This window comes from Impatiens glandulifera, chromosome 2 (assembly GCF_907164915.1).
Source record: "Impatiens glandulifera chromosome 2, dImpGla2.1, whole genome shotgun sequence".
In the NCBI taxonomy this organism is placed as follows: domain Eukaryota; kingdom Viridiplantae; phylum Streptophyta; class Magnoliopsida; order Ericales; family Balsaminaceae; genus Impatiens; species Impatiens glandulifera.
Window position 1 is genome coordinate 62,173,004 of NC_061863.1, and position 21,784 is coordinate 62,194,787.

Genomic DNA, 21,784 nt, shown 5'->3' on the forward strand with positions numbered 1-21,784 from the left:
ACAATTCTCATCATCATATAGTGGACAATATGTAAAGAAAGAAATAGAAGAGTTTTTTAAGGGAAAAATTATGGATACGAGTGTCTCAAAGGATTTATGTTACACGCGTCGCCTCAATCCGAAAAAAAAGGGCTTATACAAGATGAGAATTTTTCGATCGTATTGATACTTAAAATTTGTATATTGTTTTCTTATTTATTATTTTGTTTTTCCTTCTCTTTTATAACGTTTGAACACATTTTACGTTCTTTTTAATAAAGGTTTACTTTTTTCAAAAAATAATATAATTTATATACCATTTAATATAATATTTCTCTTTAAATTCTAACAATAATAATCTCGTATGAATGTCCTTTAAAATTCATTAAATAAATCTAAGACGATGTAATTCGGAGCAGGGACGGATCTTTATTATCCTATAATTTCTTGAAATCTTTTAATATAATTCACGGTTTGTTTATCTAATTATTAAAAAAATAATAAAACTTATTCAATCGTTTTATTTAAAATTTTCTCGTTAATTTTTTATTATTATCCCAACTTCTTTTAAGCACATTCAAACTCTGAATTTGAGGTAGATAATGTACTTCGAGCAATTAGGTTTCTCAAACTTTCATTCTTTTTCATGTCTTTTTATTTATTTAAAATTTTTACTAAAATAGATATAATATTTTATCATTAAAATTAATAAAAAAATAGTTTAATTAATCACGTTTTGAAGATTTAATTGTCTAAAATTAAACCTCAAAAGATTATATATATATATATATATATATATATATATATATATATATATTCAAAATATACTCATGTATTGTATTATAAGATACATAGAATGCTATAAAAATATAAAATGATGGTTTTCAATTATACTCAGATTTGTGATGTATACATATAATCAATTTATTTTGTAATCTGTAGTAGAGATTTATAATAATATGGTTATAATATTATTGTAATCTTTATATTAATAGGGCAGTTAGATTAAAATTAAGATGTATATTATTTTTTTATTAGCTATGTGGAAGAGGTTAGGAAATTTAAACTTTTTGAATTTTGACCGCAAAAAGTAAAATAGAACTGTGAGGGGGGTGGGGACCACAAGAAGTGCGAAACGACATTACTTCACTTTGAAGACCAAAATCAAAATGCGCTTCCTTCCTTTCAAGTTTTCAGTTAGTCCTCTTAAGTAGCAACCAGTCTTTCTCTCTCAACAACTGTTACACACACACTAATGAAATGGTGATGTGAGGATCATCATCATCATCATCGTACCTACCAAAACATCATCAATAATGGGTTCTTGCGTTTCCATTAGTTCCGGATCAACGCTTAAACACCGTCGAATCGGATCATCCATACAACAACAACAAGAAGAAGAAGACCATAATAATAATAATAATAATGTCTTCCTGGGGATTACCAACCCATCGCCACCCGCAGTAACTGAAAACCTCAAGCCTCTTCAACCGTCGCCGTCGCCAAATTCTATCCATTCTCAAAACATGGGTAAACAAACTATTTCATGCAATTCTCTATCTTCTTCTTCTTCTGCATATACATATATACGTTCATGGCTTTAGGGTACGAACGTAGGTTCTTCTTCTTATAATTAATATGTGCTTTAATTTGCAGATTATAAGGATGAGATATTCTTTGATTCTCAAGAATGTCTAGATTCCGAAGACTCTGAAGATTATCTAAGTTTCAATGGTGGTGGTAAGAAGTTTTTTACAACATTATTATATGTTTGCTTCTTTCTAATCTTGTTTATCAGATGTAGATTTGGCTGCATCATCAGACCATGAGAATAATGGATTTGCTGAAACTGTTGTTGGGATTGATGAGGAGGATAAATCCCAAATTAGCACTCCTTCTACGGCTGAGTACAAGAATAAGAAGAAACTTGCAGATTTCTTTGTGGAGAGTTTGAGTGATGACACTACTGATGATATCAAGAAGGGAGATCAATCTCTTAAAAGTGGAATCAAACATGCCCTGACTATTAGCAAGTCTGAGAGACAGAAGCTGGCTCGTTCCCTTTCTTCTTGCATTCCTAACCTCAATAGAAACATGAGTCTTTCTGACAGAAGAAGAAGGGCTGGTGCTGGTGGTGGTAAGTTGCCAAGGCAGAAGCAGCTCACTTTGTAGGAGAAATGAACAACTCAAGTTTCATATTTTTCTTTTACTGTAAACGGCCACTTTCTAGCTTTTAGGGAAGAAAAACAATGTGAAAAAAGGCCTAATTATTTCTTTGTTGTTGAATTGCAACCTTTTTCTTTTAGCTATCTATGACAGCCATATAGAAAGTGAAATGTCTTAAGGCAGCCGGACCCATTTGAAGACAGGATACCACTGTTTCAAATTGGGGCCACTACCTTTTTTTACAAATACATTTACTCTTCTGCTGATGTTAAATTGTATTAGATAACTATAATTTTCAAACAATCGTTCAAAATGCAAACAACAAATAAAGAGAAGTTCGATCACTTAGACATTTCATCAACTAGTATCCTTATCAGGGTCAAAATGGGTAAACAAAACAAAGTCAAAACAAAAATAAAAATAAAAGCAGCAACTAGTACAAGTTTTTCTCAGCAGCAGGTTTTAATGTTTTCTTATAGGCCTTGCTGTGGCTGGCTTGCTTAAGAGGATGCTCCACTGCGCAAAACTTGAGATTTCTTGGATTTACCGGTAGCCAACTGGGTCTCAGGCTGCAAACATAGAATGAGCACAATATAAAAAATATATATAAAAAAATAAAAACTTTTGTATCAGTAAAATAATAATTACCTCTTTTTGCACTGGCTCTTCCTTCTCAGACAAAGTCAACTCAATGTGGCAAGGAGAAGACATATAAGCTGACACAATGTGAAAAAACAAACAAATTAAGACTTATTGGAACATGTTATATATAACAAGAATAATTCCGTGGCTATTGTTGGTTTGAATATCATACGGTTGATTCTTCCGTGGGCACGGTAAGTTCTGCGTCTCTGCTTCTGGGCTTGATTCACCTGAATGTGAGAAATGAAAAGAGCTTCCACATCCAAACCTTTGACCTGAGAAAAATAAATTTAACAAAAATGGGTTAGAGCTTGTTTGATTGGATGAAAGGCTGTAGATAAAGTTTGGTAATTTAGTAATGATTTGGATTCCTTCACCAAACTTAAAGACCAATGGAAATCGAACAACTCTATGAGATAGTATTTACCTCAGCATTACTTTCAGCATTCTTTAGCAAATCAAGAACGAATTTTGCAGACTTGACTGGCCAGCGACCCTGGCCATTAGAGTGTCTGTTCTTAGCCTGAGCAGTACGACCAACACCTCTGCAGAAACGAGTGAAAGGAATGGCCTGCTTGTGGGCAAGAACATCCTCCAAGTACCTCTTTGCCTTGACTAAAGGCAACTTCCTAATAGCATGCGCGGTTTCTCTTGTGTTCTGTTTGTATAACATAAGAGCGAAATCAAATATACTGAAACAAGCACAATTGTAGAAGAACAAAGTACAAATGTCAAGTTCATTCAAGTACCTAACTTTAGTATATGACATGCTAAAAGTGTAGTTTTTTAAGTACATGTAATTGCAACTATCATAACAAGTAATATGCCGACCAACTAAGAAGGAATTCACACAATAACATGGCATATTGGTTTCCCTTGTTTTTCATTAAGTTACAGGTTTTGTCCATAGCCAAGCTTCAATCACATTAAATAGGAGAAACTATTTTTTTCTTTTAACAATTACTATCTCAGAACTAGGTCACATTTATCACAAAGAAATTGTACAAAGCATAAAATCAAATACGTGATTCGTAAGAGTAAACAACAAGAAAATATCAAGCTGTCAAAATACCTTGAAATGAACTCTGAGATCGGCGCCCCTGGCCTTGCAGGCTGCATATAAATAGACATGAAACATAATGAGAATAAGGTCAAGCTAATACACTAAAAATGAAAAATTGAGCTAACATTATAGGCCAATAACCAGCTACCAAAGATTCATATCCTAGATTGGAGATAGAAGATCTGTAGACCAATACATAGGATCGTTAATCAAGTAAGTACTTACACTTGGTAGGATTGATCGGTTCTTTGGAATACTTCACCTGTAGAACATACAGAAAGGATATAGATCAGCCGTATGATACGTATATAAAGCAAAATAACGATGAATGAATTATACAGTAAGCTACCATGTCTTCTGCTGTGGTGATTATCCAATGAAGAAAATTTAGTCCGTCCTCTTTTGCAGAAGAGAAGAGTTGTAGAGAAGAAGGGGCTTTAGTTATATATGTACCACGAGTTGAAAACCCTAATAGTCGGGAATTCTTCAGCTGGGGGTGGGCTTCTAGTTTAGGTTCATTATTAGGCCCATTTACATGTTAGCCCGTTCAATTGTAAAATTTTGGGGTAAAAAAAATATATCTATATTTTTTTAAATGATGTATGAGATTTTAAATTTTAATTAATTAATATTAACCGGTTTGGTCTTTTTTCTTTTTTTTTAACCGACTAAATTAATATGTCCCTCATTTAAAATGAGTGAAAATCAAATCTTAGAGATTAATTAAATTTAAGCTATTTTACTTTTTATTGAGATGAAGTCTTTCTTATTAAAAATCTAAATTTTTTAAAATTTTCATATTTGGGTTAGAACTTGCATTGCTTCCAAAACATGTATGAAAAATCTATAATGTGATTTATAGTCAAATATCACTCTATGCCATTTATAATAGTATGAGAGAAATATCCAATTTAACTTAAAAGATGTTATTAATTGGTATCAATCATAATATATTTGTTTTAGACGAGCCTTTTAACACTTCAAACTATTATATAACATGTTTTTTCTTATAAAAAATAATGATTATGCAAAGTTTATATTACACTCAATTCATTATTCTCAAGCCAGAGGATCATCACACAATTTCATCAAGAAACCAAAAAAAAAAGTATATTCAACTTCAATTGAGATCCTGTCTAGTTTCCAAGCAAAACAAAAAGAGAAGGCAAAATCTAAAGAGCCATTTTTTTTCAGCTCCTAATTTTTATTCTATTTGATAGAGGAATCTGAATAACTTATAAATAGATCTAGAAAACGTGGGTTGAAATGAAGCTTGTATAAGTAGTGAGATCCATCCAATCCGGGAAAAGGCCTTTCAATTTACTCGTCGGCTCAACCAAGTATTGATCTAAGACCGCCACATCAACTCTTATGGCATCCGAGCTGCTGGCCTGAAATCAACCACAATCATGGGCATAGACATAAATCGAAAATGAAAGAAATGCTGATAATCTATTTAGTAGTGTTATCATAAATAAATAGCCAATGTAGTATAAATTAATATATATAGTTAAGAATGTTTGTTTACTAGGCAGAAGGTTAATGGTTTGACCTGACCTCTACTTGAAGCATTTCAACAATGTTATCATAAATAGTGTTTCGCCAACCAGAAGAAGAAGAAGGGCAGAAAGTTTACCTCCAACCAAAAGGTCCAATTATCACTGCTTTCTCCACTAAGTCTACAGATGTAAGAAGGTGGACCGCCTTTGAATGTTTCAGGAGCTGCAAATAATTTACCAACACACAAAAAGTACTTGGATTTAGTTCATTATCTCATCATCAATACAATCATTCAAATCATTAACTAAAATAAATACCTTATTTTATTATATAACATTTTAAAATATTAAATACACTGAATATATTAGTCATTTAACCCAAATAATTCACTTTTTCCAAAAAAACAATTTAATTAGAAAAAAGAAAACTTATATCAAACAAGCTAAGCAGACAACAAGAAACTAAATCCGTCACTCACCTGGAAGTTCATTGTTTGCAAGAGACCAATTAGTCAAGGGACCTGTGATATTCAAGACTGCAACCCATAATTCCTTCACAGAACTGATAGAAGACAAAAAGAAAGAAAAAACAGTAAAAAATACATTCTTTTTCTTTTGGCTAACTTGAGTGTTTAAGAGTTTTGTGAATAAATAAGGAAGATCAAAACCAGACAAATAATATATTCTAACTCACCCCAGGGAAAATTCTAAGTAAACCTTGCGACGTCCCTTGTCAGAAACCACCTGTGTCTGATAACTTGAAATGTGGGGGAAATATGGGTACTGCTTTGTTATTTCATATTTACTTGCAGGGAACTTCATACAGTTAGAAAACAAGAACGATATTGGATAAATTGCCTGCAGATTGAAAAGACCTATACTTCAAATTTTTTCACTTGATGAAATGAAAGAAATATTATTTGTAAAAGCAACAAGTAGCAATATTTGGAAAATAAGATTTAAAAAACATTCACATACCATCCAGTTCTCCTGATATGAAAAATGAGCTGATTCAAAAGATAAATTCTGACTGATATCTAATTCCTTTGCCACAAGAGGTGCATGCTTGAGAACAAAAAGTAGGGAGTTGGAATCGACTACAGCGAATTCATAGCTTGAATCAACAATTCTACTACCATCTGTTGATCCAAATTGAAGATAAGCTCGAGGGGCTAATATTGTACATTAACTTAGAGCATTTGGATGCTATGAAATGATGGATACCTTCAGTTAGGACTGCATGCTGGAAAACAACTCTTTTAGGTGCATCTGTGCTGTAAGGAAAGAACTGTGATGATACAGCTAAGGCAAGAACGCTAACATGCAGTAAAAACTTCATAATAGATGGTTTGCCTAACCAACGCCCAACAACGGGCATTATAGGCCCCACACTCCAACCGGTCACCACACCAACAATTGTAGCCACGATGACATCAGGTATAAAATACCCTGCAAACATGAATTATAATGCGTTTTAATTAATGTTGCCGAAGAAGAAAATTTAGAGTACAAAAGGACTAAAATCCTGCATAAATAGAAGACAAACCATAAGGAGGTGGTAGAGAACCCATCATGCCCATCTTCTCGATTAAGAATTGCACAAGAAAGGCCCCAAAGTAGGCAGCATATGTAAGACAAGGAATCATAGGAACCACATAAAAAGCTACTGACCTGAAAATCAGTACAAAAATAAAACATGTTATGTCATAAATTAACCACGCAACAAATATGTCATCAATGTGTATCCAACTCATGACATAAATCCAAGAGTCGGTGCAACCATACCTAAGTGAAGGGTGACCCAAAAACTTAATGGATAAGCAGAAGGATAACCATGAAGGAAGCATGAAAACTGACAGACAAAATGTGATAAACCCACTGTTGAATCCAGCCAAAAGATATGCCTAATTTTAAAATTATGACATACACCCAAAACAGAATCAGTAAATCAGTTAAATAAACACACACGCATATATATGTTGATTGGGAGACATCCAATGAAAACACACCATGGTCACAAGAGCATAAAATCCAAATGCCCCCCAAAACCAGGCTCCATCTGCAAGTTCCTGCAAGATTTGTTTGAACTGTATGTAATTTGGAAGCTTAGATTAGCTAAATAGGCCTTATAAGAAAGCTACGTCCCAAGTGATGCATTTCATTTTTTCCAACACTCTTTTAATGAGACCTTTTATCTTTTCGAACAAAACATATCTAGATGTCAGTTTGAAGATGAACATATAATCCATCTAAAGCCATGGTAACTAATTCTCCAAGTGTTTTGACACCTAGTGAAAATATGTACCTCATTTGAAACTTTGATAACAGAAGCATCTTGAGAAAGGGGAAATCTTCTCCAAATAATTCTAGGAATCAACAGACCAATAACTGAGCAGGGCACAAACCTCACAAAAGCCAATATTGGATGAGCAAACCTGCAATATATCTCCAAAATAAGTATAGGTATAAGAAGTAAATCCTCTGCATAGATGTGTATCCTTCAAACTCTCTCACAATCCAAACTAAGCTAATATTACTACGTTCAACTTGCGTCTGTAACATAGGTGAGCACCAGTCCACTTTTATTTATTTATTTATTATTATTATTATTTCCCCATGAAATTGTGAAGTCAATTCATTATGTTAACCTATAGCAGTTTTTGTCTTTATCTTGTGATAGGATAACTTTCGCAGTTTGGTTATTTAAAAAAAATAGACTTCCATTTAGATCAGCAAATTTTTTTTGTAAAGTGATTGTTTCTTATTCATGAGAAATAGGTTAAAAATCAATAGATTAACTTCAACCCTAGTAACAACCATAAATACTTTCAACTTAAGTATGGTGTTCTACAAGGTTCAAATCACAATCAGACCATGTATGTCATAAGCCATAATTTGGTGGTTGTTTTGGTTCGTATAGTATATCTTTATTGCCCTATAAAGAATCTCACCTGCATTAACAACTTACCACATTGTTGTGTCATGTGCAAAATATAACATTGTAGAAACATACATTTCTTCACTAAGAGATGCATCTAATTTTAGAACGAAAGTGCATTAGCAGTGAATTACTAGAACGAAGGTGCTATAATTTATTTTTTGCAGCAACAATTTTAATAATTGTACACTCGTTGAATTGAGATCAGAAAAGGTTTGAATCATTGTTCTAAAAATTCTGCCCCTTCTCTAATAGAAAGAAACAACCAACAACCCTTTAGAGGTATAGTGAAGTTCACCCACAATTCTGTCAAGCTAATTAATTATAATAGACATAAATAAAAAATAGATCAATTGTTTTACCAGTTCATTGAATGGCCAGTAAAAAACAAACTCAATATTGAAAATAACATTGGGAAAACAACTGCTAGTATGATCCCAACTGCATGGAAAAATATTCCTGCAGAATAAGCAAACCGATTACATTACACAAGGTGATATAAATTGACAAAAGAATCCATCTTTAGTAAATATATGTATCCACACCCTACCTTTCATGATGTCAAAGACTGTTGCAAACCAAATATGTACTCCAAATTTTGGTAAGCGAAATATTACAGGCATAAAGAATGTGATGGCTAAAGGAATACTATGTAGTACCATAGCTTGCTTTTTGGAGTAAATTATCTGCAACATTCATAAATTAGAGCAGCATGTCTCACTCATTAAGATCACTTTATTTATAACATGAAACATGGGGAGGAAAATCACAAATTTATACATGCATACCAAGAACCAGGATAAGTAATCGAAGAAAATAGCTCTTTCATCATCAGATTCCTCAACATCCACATTGATAGATTCCCTCTCAAACGCATTTCTTAACTTGGAAGACTCTGTGAAAGCTTTAATAACACTGAATAAATTTTCTCCACGTGCTTGGAGACTTCCAGGTCTGTTGACAGTTTGCAGACATCAGAGAAAAATAGAAAGCAGGGATTATATGTCCAACACGCTCAACTAAAATTAATTGTACCAACATGGTTGTAATGCATACAATTGTCTTTCCACGGTATCAAAGGATGTATGATAAAAATAACCACCAAGGAGAAAGATCATATCGAGTCCAGGTATATGGCCATAATCATATGCAAACATCCGGTAATCTGTATCACCTGGAATAACGGGGAAGACATCCTGTGGACAGTAAAATGGTAAATGAAAAGCAATTAAGCATAACTACAACTGATAGAATTTTAGGTAAAAATTATATTCCTAAAATAGGATTTGATTATAACATCATGATTCAATTTGATTTTGGGTTCCTAATGTCGCCCATAAATATAGGCAGCAAGTTCTCATTGTAATGAAGGTCCATATCGATAAATACTTATTCCGTTTCAACAATTACAAATGACATAAAAGCAAAGTGTGTAAAGAACTGCAACAAAATGCTTGCAAATAAATAGAAGTGTTCACTTATAACCTGAGCTGCACTATTAGCCATAGGATATACAGCTGACTGAGCATAGACAAGTGAAGGCCATGATCCAGGTCCAGATTGGCAGATGAGATCTGTTAGTTGAGAAATAAATCAAAAAAGAAAGATATTCCCCACTCCTGTACATGGCTTAGTATTCATATCAAAATACATAAATAGATCCCCTACCAGGCCCACTCGTGCCTGATGCTTCAATATTAATAAAAGCTCCAATTGTATGACGCCATCTATGTGTTGTTATAAAGCCATGTGAACCCTGAAAAAATGGGGTTAGGAAACATGAAGAGTTATTTCATATGGATTTTGATTATAATCTGAAGTGTTGTAAAAATATTCATAACAGAGAAATATGTATATACATATATGCAAAGTGTCTGTATAGTAGGTGCTTTTGAACAGAAACTTCATAATAAATCAAAATATAAGCCAAAAATATATCATTTCATAGAAGTGATTTTGGCCAGAATCTCATTCACCCAAAAGAAGGCCTAAATCATGGAGTGGGGTGATACAAATAATCCCGAAAATTACTCGAATTGAGAGAGAAAATGTAATGAACTCTAGAAGAAGTGGATGAGAAAAAGAGACTCCAACTTTATTCCGCACCTTTACAATACTAATCTTCTACAATTTATACCAATATTATCTAACTATCTTATACGAGGCCCATAACCAGTCTAATTACAATCTTCAGCCAACTAAAATACTAAAAATACACTAACATTGTAGCATGGGGCTCTTGATAACCAACATCACCAGCTAAACGCCACAACATAGTAGTTATCCATCACCCATACAGTATCCTACTCTCTTTTTTCATCCTACAAAACTGAAATGCCGACTTTCTAGTAGTTCCTCAAGTGTTAGATGGTATGCGCATGTTATTCCCCACATAAGAACAGAACAAGAAAATCCATTCTCTTTTCTTCTTCTTTTTGAAAACCAGGGTTTAATTCAGTGAAGGAAGCTAGCACGACCCCACGAAAACCCAATATCTATCCTCCGGTTATTATAGATTCACATGTTTAACAAGTCGATATTGAGGTATATGGCCCACCATTTATGCACTCATGCAGAAAAAGGAGGTCATGCATTAAATATCGATGAGAAACTTATAACAATTAAAAGGGAAGAAACATGAACAGAGATATGAGAGATGAAAACACATTCATCACATATCATTGAACTATAATAGATGAAAATAGTAGGTAGGTGTCCATCCTGATAAGATGGATAGACCTATCTTACCAACATGTAAAGCTCTTCAGCTCCGTTAAATAGAAAGATTACAGGACGAGGAGGAATCCAACCAGAGTCAACAATAAGTCTAACCATTTCCAGCATTGCAGCTACAAAAGAAAATGGTTTACTTCACAGACAACTAATACATGACAAATGAGACACTGCAAGAAGATGTAGGATTATTAGAAACATACCTACACAAGAGCCACAGTCACCCGCACCCGGAGAGCTAAGGGGGCTGTCAAAATGGCCGTTAACAAGAACTGATGCATCAGAGTCTCGTGCGTCCATGGATGATATTCTGTAACGTAAGTGCATTAGTTCAGGGTTGCAGTCACCACTTATAAATTTACCAGTACATTAACACTAGAAATTCAGTATATAACTGCATACTAAAGATTATATAAAGCTTTTGTCACTAAATGAAGATTTCTATATGAAAGTATTACATGCTTAAATCTATTGTCATTTTAAAAGTCTAATTTACAGGGTATAAAACTTACTTGACATGTATCTATTCAAAGGATAGAACAAAAAGGCAACATAACTACATAATTACCTCATTATGATATTTGTGTGGTTCCTATACCCCAGTGACAAATTATGTCCTAAAAACATCATGTTAAAAGAGCCACTTATAATAGTATCCTCAACTTCAACCCTGCAATGTGGATGCTTAGAAATTAGTTATTCCCTGTAAGGAGTTCAGTTCTATGTAGAATCGTAGATAATACAGGATTTGACATCATTAACAACCTAATATTAGGCCCAGCTCGATCCTTCATATTTTGTAACTGTGTTAGAATATATTGAGTAGCATCTTTGTATCCTTGTTTCCCTACCTACCAAGGAAAACATTATTAAAACTTCAACAGAGTAAGCAAACTTTGAAATCTATTTAACAAGAAGAAACATATGTAATCAGCATTTATAATAGTTCTGATATCATTTATGGCATGTGATCTGAAACAATAGGCATGTATTATTATTGTCTGTCATAAATTTTGATCTTTTACCATTGTGATCTACTCTGTACACCACCAATCAAGCAAAAAAGGGACAAAACTAATCAGCATCAGAAGAACATGAACTAAACTATACTACTACTGATTACTATATTTTTTTATGTGAAATGATACTGATTGAAAATAAAAGAACCTAATCAACAATGCACATTTTTCTCCATTGTAGAGTATAGTACAGCACAGTGTTTTTGGCTATAACGTCATCAACATATGCAGTAGATGAGATGAAATGAGAAATGGACGATTGTGACTCACCTGGCGGCCATCAATATCCTGGGACAAAACGCGAACATGTTGAATGGCCCTGGCTTCTGAAAATCGATCTGGAGGCGCACCAATGCCGAGAGGTGTAATGAAGTTCATGTGAAGAACAGAATAGACGAGAAGAGATATGAATCCATACAAAATTGCAAGGGCGGACAACAGTTTGACTCCGGAGCCGTCTCCAGAGCTCAATCCGAAAGCCATTCGCGAATATTGAGCTTCAGCCGCTTGAATACTTAGATGATAGATAGACGAGTATACATAAGTGTGTTGGTCAAACTATGCATACATTTATATACGTATACCTTAACGTGCTCAAACTTCATATATATTTTCCTTTACGGCTGAGTGGCCGTCGTTGGGACTTGGAGTCGAAGCGCGTGTTATGTGCTCGCCTGAGCTTGTTTGACATAGGTTTAGTTTAATTATTTTATTTTTTTCTAATAATCTCATTAAATTATTTAAGTTAAATAATTAATTTTTATATATTTAATAAATTAAGGAACCTTATCTTTAAAGCGTTTTCAAATTAAATTAAACTTGTGAAACTTGGTATTTTAAGACGATTTTTATCAATGAGCTACCTTAGTGAAGACAATATTGACCGGGTTATTAAATTTGAACTTATTGGGGTCAATTATAATTTTTGAACCCTTTTTTCGAACCTTATTAGTAATCCTTGTTCATAAAATTTTAAAAATAAACATTCTTAACAATTTTAGATGTTGTTAGCTTATTAAATACATGATATTTATCAATAAATAAATATAATATTTATGTCATTTATTTAACAATTACTAAATTTTAAAAATTTGTATTAAAATTTTTTGATTGGTTGAAATTTGGTAATTAAATTTATTATATGTATATTTTATTTATTTATAAATATTATATATTATATATTAACGGAAATTAATAGGTTTAAAATAATAGATCTCAAATTCGTGAATCCCAATTTCATAATTACCATCATTTAATATTTATAAATAATTTGGTATTTTGATTCAAATTACATCTCGTCAAACAACTTATACATTATGGAAATTACATCAATTATTCACTTAATTTTATTAGAAGTTCCAAGTATATCATTAATATATATATATATATATATATATATATATATAATTTATAAAATTAACTCTCTACTTCAATTTATATAAAAACAACAATATGTTAAAAATATGCCCCTAAACATGTAAAATAATATTAAAATCATCTTTTTATTATAAGCACTTAGATTCATTATTGTGATTCTCTTAATTTAATTTGAATTATTTTTAATGATATTTTAAAATAAATATATGTTTATCAAAATTCCTTTATCAACAAATATATTTTGATTTTCGGTATCAAGGGTCAGTTTGGATTCATAAGAAATTCATAATATTTATGAAAGGTTGTTGAGATAAGGGTATATTTGATGTCATAGAAAGACAAAGGAGTGAAGTGATATGTTATATAAAGATTGATAGTTTCTGTATATTTTTGTTTTCTTTAAATGTGATAGTAGGTGGGAAATAAATAGGGAAGAAGGAATGTGCAATTATTTCAGATTTCTTTGTTATAATGATGTGACAAATTATTAAAAATGAATAAAATTCATTGTCAAGGGTAGGACGACGGCACAGTATGCCATAAGATATTGGGAAGGACACTTGTATTGTCTTTAGGTGATATAAGATCAATTAATTCACACTTCTCTTCTATATTATATATTAAATAGATCCCATGATTGCAGTAACTTGTTATAATAGTTTCATAATTCATGAATTATGATTAAGCTTCTCATGTTGATTGCATAGTTTTTTTTTTTAATTGTCAAGAATACAAGAATTGATGATGACCTTGGGTTATTATATTGCACCTATTTTAAAAGAAACACTTCTAACATATTCCGTTTTTAAGTAATTGTGTATGTAACTCAATAAGAAATAGTGAATTTAATTTGATAAACAAATAGTGACCATTACCAGCTAATCATGGTCATGGGCATCTCCTAACAATTTTTTATTTCATTTAAGGGAGAAAACTAAAAACAAAGGAAATGATGCAAGATTTCCAAATCATAAAATAATTTGGATTATATAGAAGAAGAAGAAAAATTGTTTAGTTTGATGGCTGAGCACAAAACTTGTGTACTCAAATTAGGATATTATATAAAAAAAATTATATTTTAAATTAATGATCAGATAAACAAATTTTAAATAACTCTTCATCATTTGTTGTTAACTAAGAATGGAGAGAGTAAAACTATTTATTTGTCGAAATTAAGTAGTTAAATTAGTGATATTAATATTTTATTTATTTATTTATTTATAAATATCACATAAATAATAAGTTAACGGTGTTTAAAACCCTTAAAGGCTCAAATTGTGAATTTGGAAAGAAAATGTCTGAATTCTCGATATCCTCTAATAAATAACCTCAATTTTGCAATTTGATATATATATATATATATATATATATATATATATATATATATATATATATATATATATATATATAAAAGGGTATAATAGTCTTGATATATTTTTGAGATATTAGTTTGGTAACTTTGGAATTTTATTTGTAGTTGAAATTAAACTAAGAGGTTCAATTTTAATTCTTAAATTTGGTAGACCTTCTAATATTAAAAATTAGAATTGTAATTATAATTATAATTATAATTTCAATATAATTCAACATAGTCTAATTTTATAGTTCTTAATTTCACTGTTTTTAACTCGGAATTGTAATTCTAAATTTTATATTAATTTTATGTTTTTTTCAAATAAAATAAATTATTATTTTATCATTTAAAACACGATTAAAGTTTTCAAAATAGTTATTTTTTTAATTTAAGATATTAAAATATATAGCTAATGTCTTTTTTATTTATTTATTTAATAATTTAACATTTTGACTAATATATATATATATATTAATAAATTAACACGTTGAAACAATATCTTGTTTTGAATTTAGAAAGTTAAAATTTTGAATCGATATTTTTTAAATATATAAAGTTAACGTGTTGAATCGATATTTTTTTTTTAATGAATATCAAAACTTACAAATTTCTCGAGATATCCTAATTGGTTATGTCATACTAATATTTTAATAAAATAGAGAATATATATTAAAATTATTTTTATTATACATATATTTTTAAAAATATAGCAATTGTGATTGAATTACAATTCTATAGTTTTGTTTAGAAATAGAATTGTAATTCAATGTTGAGACATTGTTACAAATTGACGACTAAGATGATTCCATATCATTTTTATTGGGAAAAACTTTGGAGGTCAAATATTTCATCCAATATCTCGTTCTTTTGATGGAGTGTTATTCATGGTGGAATTCTAACATATGATATATGCATGAAAAAATGTTGTATTATAGCTAGTTGTATGTGTCAAAAAGAGATTGAATCGAAACATCACTTATTTTTGCATTGTCAAGGAGTGACTAGTATTTGGGGTCTTTTGTGGAGTATTATTGGGATTCATTGGGTGATGCCCGAGTCTTTACGTAGTTGCTGAAAAGTTTGGATTGATGCAGCTGATATGACAGACCTACATATTTGAGTTACCATTACATTTATTATTTGGTGGACTATCTAGTTGGAGATAAATCGTCGAACTTTTAATGATCGTAATTGATGTGTATCATTCATAATACTATTATTATTATGATGTTTTATGAGATTCGTTTAGGGAAGCCAATAGAATTTGTCGGAGAGTTAATTATTTTTTTCGAGAATTTACGAGTTCGGTAACTTTTTAAGTACTGTTATTTTTTATTTTTATGTCATGATTTGTCGTTGAGCTTAAATTGGTTTTTTCATTTTTAATTGTAATAAAAAATAAATAAAATTGTAATTCACTATTAATTCTTAATAAACTGAAATTCGAATTTCAATGTTAATTTAAATTTCACTCGTCGACTATTCTATCACAAAATAATTAATTAGTTATGGATATATCTACCACCTTCTCTTATATCATTATTTTGGTCTGATAGACAACCTCTAATGGATCACTTGTTTGTTGTTGTTCTTTAAAATAGCTATTAGATTCGGTATATGTATATTTGAGGACCATTTCTCTGAATCTAAGTGTTCCCTTATCCCCTATTTGAGAGTCATTTATTACTAATTAATTATATGTAATATGTCATTGTCCATATGTCTCTCAATACATAAACTAATTAAGCATAATGAAACATGCGCAGTAAGTTAAGATCTTCTTAAAGATTATAATCGTGTTAGGTCGATGTAGATGTGTACCAAATTATTTGTCATTGATAATGAGGAGGAGACGTGTGTCCAGATTAATTGCTAAGTCATGTGTTAGTGTTTGTTGTAATAAATTGTGATTGTTACGTACTCTAGCTACCATTTTCTTAATGGATTGGAGAAAGCAATGAAGAAATGTTCAAGAAAATAAGCAATGGAGACTTGATGATAAGGTGTGATAATATTATATCCATATTTAATTAAGATAATCACTTTATTGGTCACCACGTGCATGATTTTAGATATTTACAAATTCAATTCATCAAATAGCTAGATATGGATATAAATAAGGGCAAACATAACACACTTTGTCAATAATTAATTAAATCTTAGGTAGATGAAATTACTTTATTTATATTAAACTGAAGAGGAGGAGAATTTGAAGTTGAACAGCAATTGATGAAAAACACAATAATTTCAAAACAAATTTTGGCAGCTATAAAAATTTATGCTTAGGAATAGAAGGTTTTTTTTTTTTTTTTTTTTTTGAAAGAAAACATTTTTTAAATTAAAAGGAACTAGCATGACATCACACAATTATAAATCTCGTTTCAATTAAAAACGCTTCGAACAAATCATCTAAATTTTATCTTTCTATGTTTTTTTTCTTTTTTCTTAGTTATTATATTTTGTGATATTTATGCCTTAGTACTAAATATAATGATTGATTGCATTAGAGTTAAATTTTCTATTGTTTTACAAAATTATTATTATTATTATTTTGAAAAATATTGAGGTATATTAAAATTGATAAAAATCATTTAATCACATCGACAAAACATGACATTAAATGAAAACAAATTAAAAAAATAATGTTATCAATAGGTTATTAATTTCGTAAGTTCTCGAGAACAACAATTCATTTATAAAATTAGTAAGTTATAATTTTGTTTAAAGTGAAGAATTTGTGTGTTATGAAGATGATATAATTTTTTTCTTCTATTTTTAAAAATTGAAAACATGTTAAAATTGGTAACTAACAAAAATGGAAAAAATTGAATATGGGAAATTATCCATTGTTTGCCCGTAAGGAATAGAAAAAACCGAAGTAAATTAGATTCTATTTTTCCTTTTCTATTTATTTATTTTAATTAAAACATTATTTAATAATTAAGATTGACAAAAAGAAAATGTTGTAAGTCAACACAATGAATAGAGAAAAAAATATACATAGTTAAAATTGATTATGGTTTTTGGTAGGTCATCTAAAACGGAAGACTATCAAAATGATATTTTAATATAAAATATCAAAAATTCATTATAATTTGTTTCACGTTAAAACAATTGTGTATTAGAAACATTAATTCGATATGTTTCATAATAATAAAAAATGTAAAGATTGGTCACTATCCATATAAATATTAGGCTTGACCAATCCAAAAAAAAAGATTAAAAATTATTTTTATGGTATTAATGACAAAATTTTATAATTTTTTTTTTAAATTTTTTTTTAAATTTAATTCACTATTTCCTTTTATAATTTATACAAAAATAGGTCCACTCATTTTATTTATAATTTTCCAATTATTTTTTAAGTTCACCTAAATTTCTGATATATTCATTGCATATGAAGATGTTAGAGTAGACTATCTATAAATTTCAAGGAATGAATACATATTATCTTAGTTTAAGCTATATTTAGTTTCTTATTATTGTAAGTTTGTTTTTTTATGGGCAAGTTCAATTAGATATATATATCTTTTTATAATAGCACCCTTGCAAAAAATAAGACAATTTGATAATATCTTTCTATTGTTTTTTTTTTTACCTTTCAAAAATATATTTATAATAAAATGAACATTTAGTTTTTAGTTTTTAGTTTTTTTAAGATGATCCATGAAAAATAAAGTGTCTAACATACTTAATAAAATAAAATAAAATAAACATGCTAATTAATCAGGTAATTAAACTGGTGACGTCTAACTAGCCAATTATTCAATATATAAATAATAGTTAGTAGTGAGTAAATTATTTAAATTATATATGATTAAGAGGAGACTCATTAAAAATATATATAAGAGTCAGTGCTGCTCCCTCTGTGGGTTCACTAGCAATTCAATATTAGGAGTGACGGCCGGCATGCTGTGATGAATAAAAAGTGGGCCTATTTTTTTATAGTCTTTGATATATTATATATAAAATAAAATGACTCAAATTAATTCTCACTTTTAGTTAAATATGTTAAATTCATAAATTATGTTTGGATGGAATTATTCAAAAAAAAAAATATTTATTTATGTATTTGAATTTAAATTTTAAAGAAAATATTAATAAAATTTTGAATTTAAATTATCCGGGATAAAACTCTGACACAATTATCACTTAATTTTAAAATGAATAGATTATTTAAATTAATTAATAAACTAATCAAATAATATAATTAAAAATGACTGGGATTAAAAGTTTTGATATTTAATGAAATACTTATTTAAAGAAAAAGAACTATAGCTTTTCCGTCTTTCCAAACTTTCGATTCTCCGCCAAATGCCATGCACCGGTGGGGGGATATTTTCGTCTTTTGCAACTAATAAACGATTCCAAAAGAAAACGACGAGCTGCTTCTCTCTCTGCTCACGAGGTATGTCTTCTCTCTCTCTCTCTATTTATGGAATTATCATCTTCATTAGCAGCAGCAGGAGGATCGAAAGGTTAATCTAATCCAGTTTGGAAATCATGACTATGAGAGAAGAAGCAACATGCTTCGCGATCCATCCTACTGTAGTCACTGATCAATACTCTCATTCTTCCACTTCCGCTGCAGGTATTTCATTGTTTTCTCAGCTTCTCAAGTGTTAATTTCTTACTATATGTGTCTATCGTTTGAATCACTACTGCTTTGTAATTGTATAAGCTTTGTTTCATTATGAGCAATACAAAATTCTGATAAGATTTCTTTCGTTAACCTTTGTATTCAGTTCAGATCACTAATTATTCGATCGATCGATCTTCAGTAGGTTCAGGATTACATTTCTCTTGTACAAGCATATTCAATTGGATCCGTTATTTGTTTACTAACAGTTTCTATATATAGTTATTGAAATTTCTAATGTAACAGTTACAGTTCTGTATTCATTTGTTATTAAATTAAGTACGTAGTAAATTAGTTGAATGCTTTGCTTATATGTATCTATAGGCTCAATGCAAAAGGTTTATGGTTGTTCCAGATGAATCGTCATGCGTGGCACCAACGTGGATGGGGAAAGGTATCACTTGTGTTTGCTTTAAGCGTAAGGGAATTGTTGAACGAATTTGCATCAATTTGACACCACAGAAGGCAAGTATATATATGTTAATGTTACATATCAAGAAATTACTAAAGCATATGCAAGCGAAGTCTTATTATTGATATATATCAGCAATTAGCTAGGTTGTTATCATGTTAAGAACAGTTATACATGCCAGAAACTAAAATTTAAAAACAGTCATGATCCAAACAAGTTCTGACTAATTCATGTATGACTAATTTCGGACCTAACATTTCAGTTTTTACTCATAGTCGTTCGGTTACTGTATTTGCTACAAGCTAATAATTTTGTCATAAATCTCAAAATATGCATGGTGGATCAGGAAGAAAGAATGAGAAGGCTCAAACATCGCACAAAAGTTAGTTTTGATGCCTCAAGAGTTGAACACCAGGTGCATATATTATATATATGATATGATACTTTCTTGTTATTCCTGCATGAACTAAATACTTATGAGATTTTCTGGTTACAGGAAGCACTAAGGGCCTTATGGTTTGCCACTTATCCTGACCAAGATCTCCATGGGTTAGTGTCTGATCAGTGGAAGGAAATGGGCTGGCAAGGCAAAGATCCGTCTACTGATTTCAGGTCTCTTCCTTTGATTCTATTCTGTCTGTCCTTATCTAACTGTTTATTTATTCTCGCTAGAATATGTATTATCTGGTATATAATGATATTGCTCGTATAACAGAGGAGGTGGATTCATTTCACTGGAGAACCTAGTGTTCTTTGCCAAGACATTCCCAGTAAGTACCTTTTACGTACCAAGAGTTTTTGTTTTTCATATTTTCTTTGTTGAAGCCTTGAAGGAGATGCATTTCTTGTGTAAATTTGCTGCAGATATCATTTCAGCACGTATTGAAAAAGCAGGGGGGCAAACGAGCTACATGGGAATACCCTTTTGCTGTTGCGGGTGTAAATATCACATTTATGATCATGCAAATGCTTGAACTAGATTCTAGTAAGAATAAATCTACTTTCTGAAGACTATATATGTTTTCTCCATATATAGCAAGTAAAATATTACAGAAAGTTCATCCATTACTCCTTCTGACTGCCTTTTCACTATATTCAAAATTGTACATGAAGGCTAATGGTAATAAGTTTCCAAATTTGCAGCAAAACCCCGATCATTTGTCAGGCCAGTTTTCATGCAGATGTTGTCAGGTAAGCAAAGAAACTCAAACATTGGCAGTACTAATTAATTGTTTAGCCATCAGTAGTTGGGTTCAGTCAGGTTCAATTGCTTTTCAACATAACATGTTGTGGTTGGTGGGTGGTCTAAACTTGGTTTGAATTAATATATTTCAGAAAACGAGTGGGCTTTTGACCTACTGTATTGTGTAGCTTTCATGGTCATGGACAAGCAATGGCTGGAGAGAAATGCAAGCTATATGGAGTTCAATGTGAGTGCATTAATATTGTCTTATAAAGTATTCATTCAGGCTTGAGAATATAATAATTGTTGTTAAAATGATTTACACGTTCTTTTATTCGGTAGGATATTCTGAAATGTACTCGAGCTCAGCTGGAAAAAGAAATTCTAATGGATAATGTTATAAGGATTGAAGGCATGCCCTCCTATAGCCTTCTGTGTTAATTGCGTGTAGATATTGGTTGGTTTAGATCAACAAGGGGAGCATGAACTTGCCTTTAATTTAGTCTTTCTTCTCAAAGTCTGGCTGCAAGTAGAAATAGAAATCAGCAAACTCAGGCCAATTTCCCTGTATATTATTTAGAACAATGAAGTAATAGAGGATCTAATTATCTAGAGGAAGAGGGTCTAATTAGTTTGATTAAACAAAAATACTTGTTTTCATACAATTTTTTTTTTTTTTTAAGTTCTCAGTGATCTGCTGCATGTAAGAATTAATTTATTACTCCTTTTAACATTTGTGGTTTTTAGTTCATTTTTTTATAATCATGATTTACTACACAT

General features: G+C 30.6%; 4 protein-coding genes across 5 annotated transcripts; 2 read left to right on the forward strand and 2 right to left on the reverse strand.

Annotated features, from left to right (window-relative positions):
• The first annotated feature begins 1,174 nt into the window (after positions 1-1,174).
• Positions 1,175-2,410, forward strand: LOC124925859. Of its 2 annotated transcripts, none has more exons than XM_047465976.1 (3): positions 1,175-1,509; positions 1,636-1,719; positions 1,778-2,410. In XM_047465976.1, exons 1-3 carry the CDS (start codon positions 1,296-1,298, stop codon positions 2,149-2,151), a joined length of 672 nt encoding a protein of 223 aa, XP_047321932.1. In that variant the 5' UTR covers positions 1,175-1,295; the 3' UTR covers positions 2,152-2,410. The 2 variants fall into 2 exon arrangements, with proteins under 2 accessions (XP_047321932.1, XP_047321933.1); XM_047465977.1 differs by having other exon boundaries at positions 1,784-2,410.
• Positions 2,411-2,471: 61 nt separating this feature from the next.
• Positions 2,472-4,371, reverse strand: LOC124925860 (60S ribosomal protein L17-2-like). Its single transcript, XM_047465978.1, has 7 exons — positions 4,200-4,371; positions 4,076-4,112; positions 3,860-3,900; positions 3,215-3,445; positions 2,960-3,062; positions 2,794-2,861; positions 2,472-2,714 (listed from the first exon to the last, which is right to left on the reverse strand). Exons 1-7 carry the CDS (start codon positions 4,200-4,202, stop codon positions 2,646-2,648), a joined length of 552 nt encoding a protein of 183 aa, XP_047321934.1. The 5' UTR covers positions 4,203-4,371; the 3' UTR covers positions 2,472-2,645.
• A 505-nt stretch (positions 4,372-4,876) lies between these two features.
• On the reverse strand, positions 4,877-12,623 carry LOC124927408 (endoplasmic reticulum metallopeptidase 1). The gene is made up of 21 exons (XM_047467813.1): positions 12,310-12,623; positions 11,786-11,871; positions 11,589-11,690; positions 11,224-11,330; positions 11,036-11,136; positions 9,956-10,043; positions 9,773-9,861; positions 9,344-9,483; positions 9,076-9,241; positions 8,838-8,973; positions 8,650-8,746; positions 7,655-7,784; positions 7,359-7,418; positions 7,135-7,253; positions 6,896-7,020; positions 6,574-6,798; positions 6,328-6,488; positions 6,044-6,207; positions 5,829-5,911; positions 5,487-5,572; positions 4,877-5,241 (listed from the first exon to the last, which is right to left on the reverse strand). The coding sequence occupies exons 1-21, from the start codon at positions 12,520-12,522 to the stop codon at positions 5,098-5,100; spliced, it is 2,622 nt and encodes an 873-aa protein (XP_047323769.1). The 5' UTR covers positions 12,523-12,623; the 3' UTR covers positions 4,877-5,097.
• A 7,110-nt stretch (positions 12,624-19,733) lies between these two features.
• On the forward strand, positions 19,734-21,731 carry LOC124927060 (ELMO domain-containing protein A). The gene is made up of 8 exons (XM_047467400.1): positions 19,734-19,874; positions 20,168-20,236; positions 20,318-20,433; positions 20,537-20,591; positions 20,686-20,806; positions 20,965-21,012; positions 21,157-21,251; positions 21,347-21,731. The coding sequence occupies exons 1-8, from the start codon at positions 19,752-19,754 to the stop codon at positions 21,443-21,445; spliced, it is 726 nt and encodes a 241-aa protein (XP_047323356.1). The 5' UTR covers positions 19,734-19,751; the 3' UTR covers positions 21,446-21,731.
• Positions 21,732-21,784: the final 53 nt, after the last annotated feature.

Bases quoted from the DNA above. Each gene is read 5' to 3' on its own strand.
- LOC124925859 (XM_047465976.1), top strand. From the start codon at position 1,296: ATGGGTTCTTGCGTTTCCATTAGTTCCGGATCAACGCTTAAACACCGT. The intron at 1,510-1,635 runs GTAAACAAACTA...TTTAATTTGCAG, and splicing joins TATCCATTCTCAAAACATGG to ATTATAAGGATGAGATATTC. The intron at 1,720-1,777 runs GTAAGAAGTTTT...CTTGTTTATCAG, and splicing joins TCTAAGTTTCAATGGTGGTG to ATGTAGATTTGGCTGCATCA.
- LOC124925860 (XM_047465978.1), bottom strand. The intron at 3,901-4,075 runs GTAAGTACTTAC...ATTTATATGCAG, and splicing joins ACCGATCAATCCTACCAAGT to CCTGCAAGGCCAGGGGCGCC. The intron at 3,063-3,214 runs GTAAATACTATC...TATTTTTCTCAG, and splicing joins ATGCTGAAAGTAATGCTGAG to GTCAAAGGTTTGGATGTGGA.
- LOC124927408 (XM_047467813.1), bottom strand. From the start codon at position 12,522: ATGGCTTTCGGATTGAGCTCTGGAGACGGCTCCGGAGTCAAACTGTTG. The intron at 7,785-8,649 runs GTAAAACAATTG...GATATATTGCAG, and splicing joins ACTGGCCATTCAATGAACTG to GTTTGCTCATCCAATATTGG. The intron at 7,254-7,358 runs GTGTGTTTTCAT...TTTTAAAATTAG, and splicing joins TTTATGCTCTTGTGACCATG to GCATATCTTTTGGCTGGATT.
- LOC124927060 (XM_047467400.1), top strand. From the start codon at position 19,752: ATGGTTGTTCCAGATGAATCGTCATGCGTGGCACCAACGTGGATGGGG. The intron at 20,434-20,536 runs GTCTCTTCCTTT...CTCGTATAACAG, and splicing joins GATCCGTCTACTGATTTCAG to AGGAGGTGGATTCATTTCAC. The intron at 21,013-21,156 runs GTAAGCAAAGAA...AATATATTTCAG, and splicing joins TTTCATGCAGATGTTGTCAG to AAAACGAGTGGGCTTTTGAC.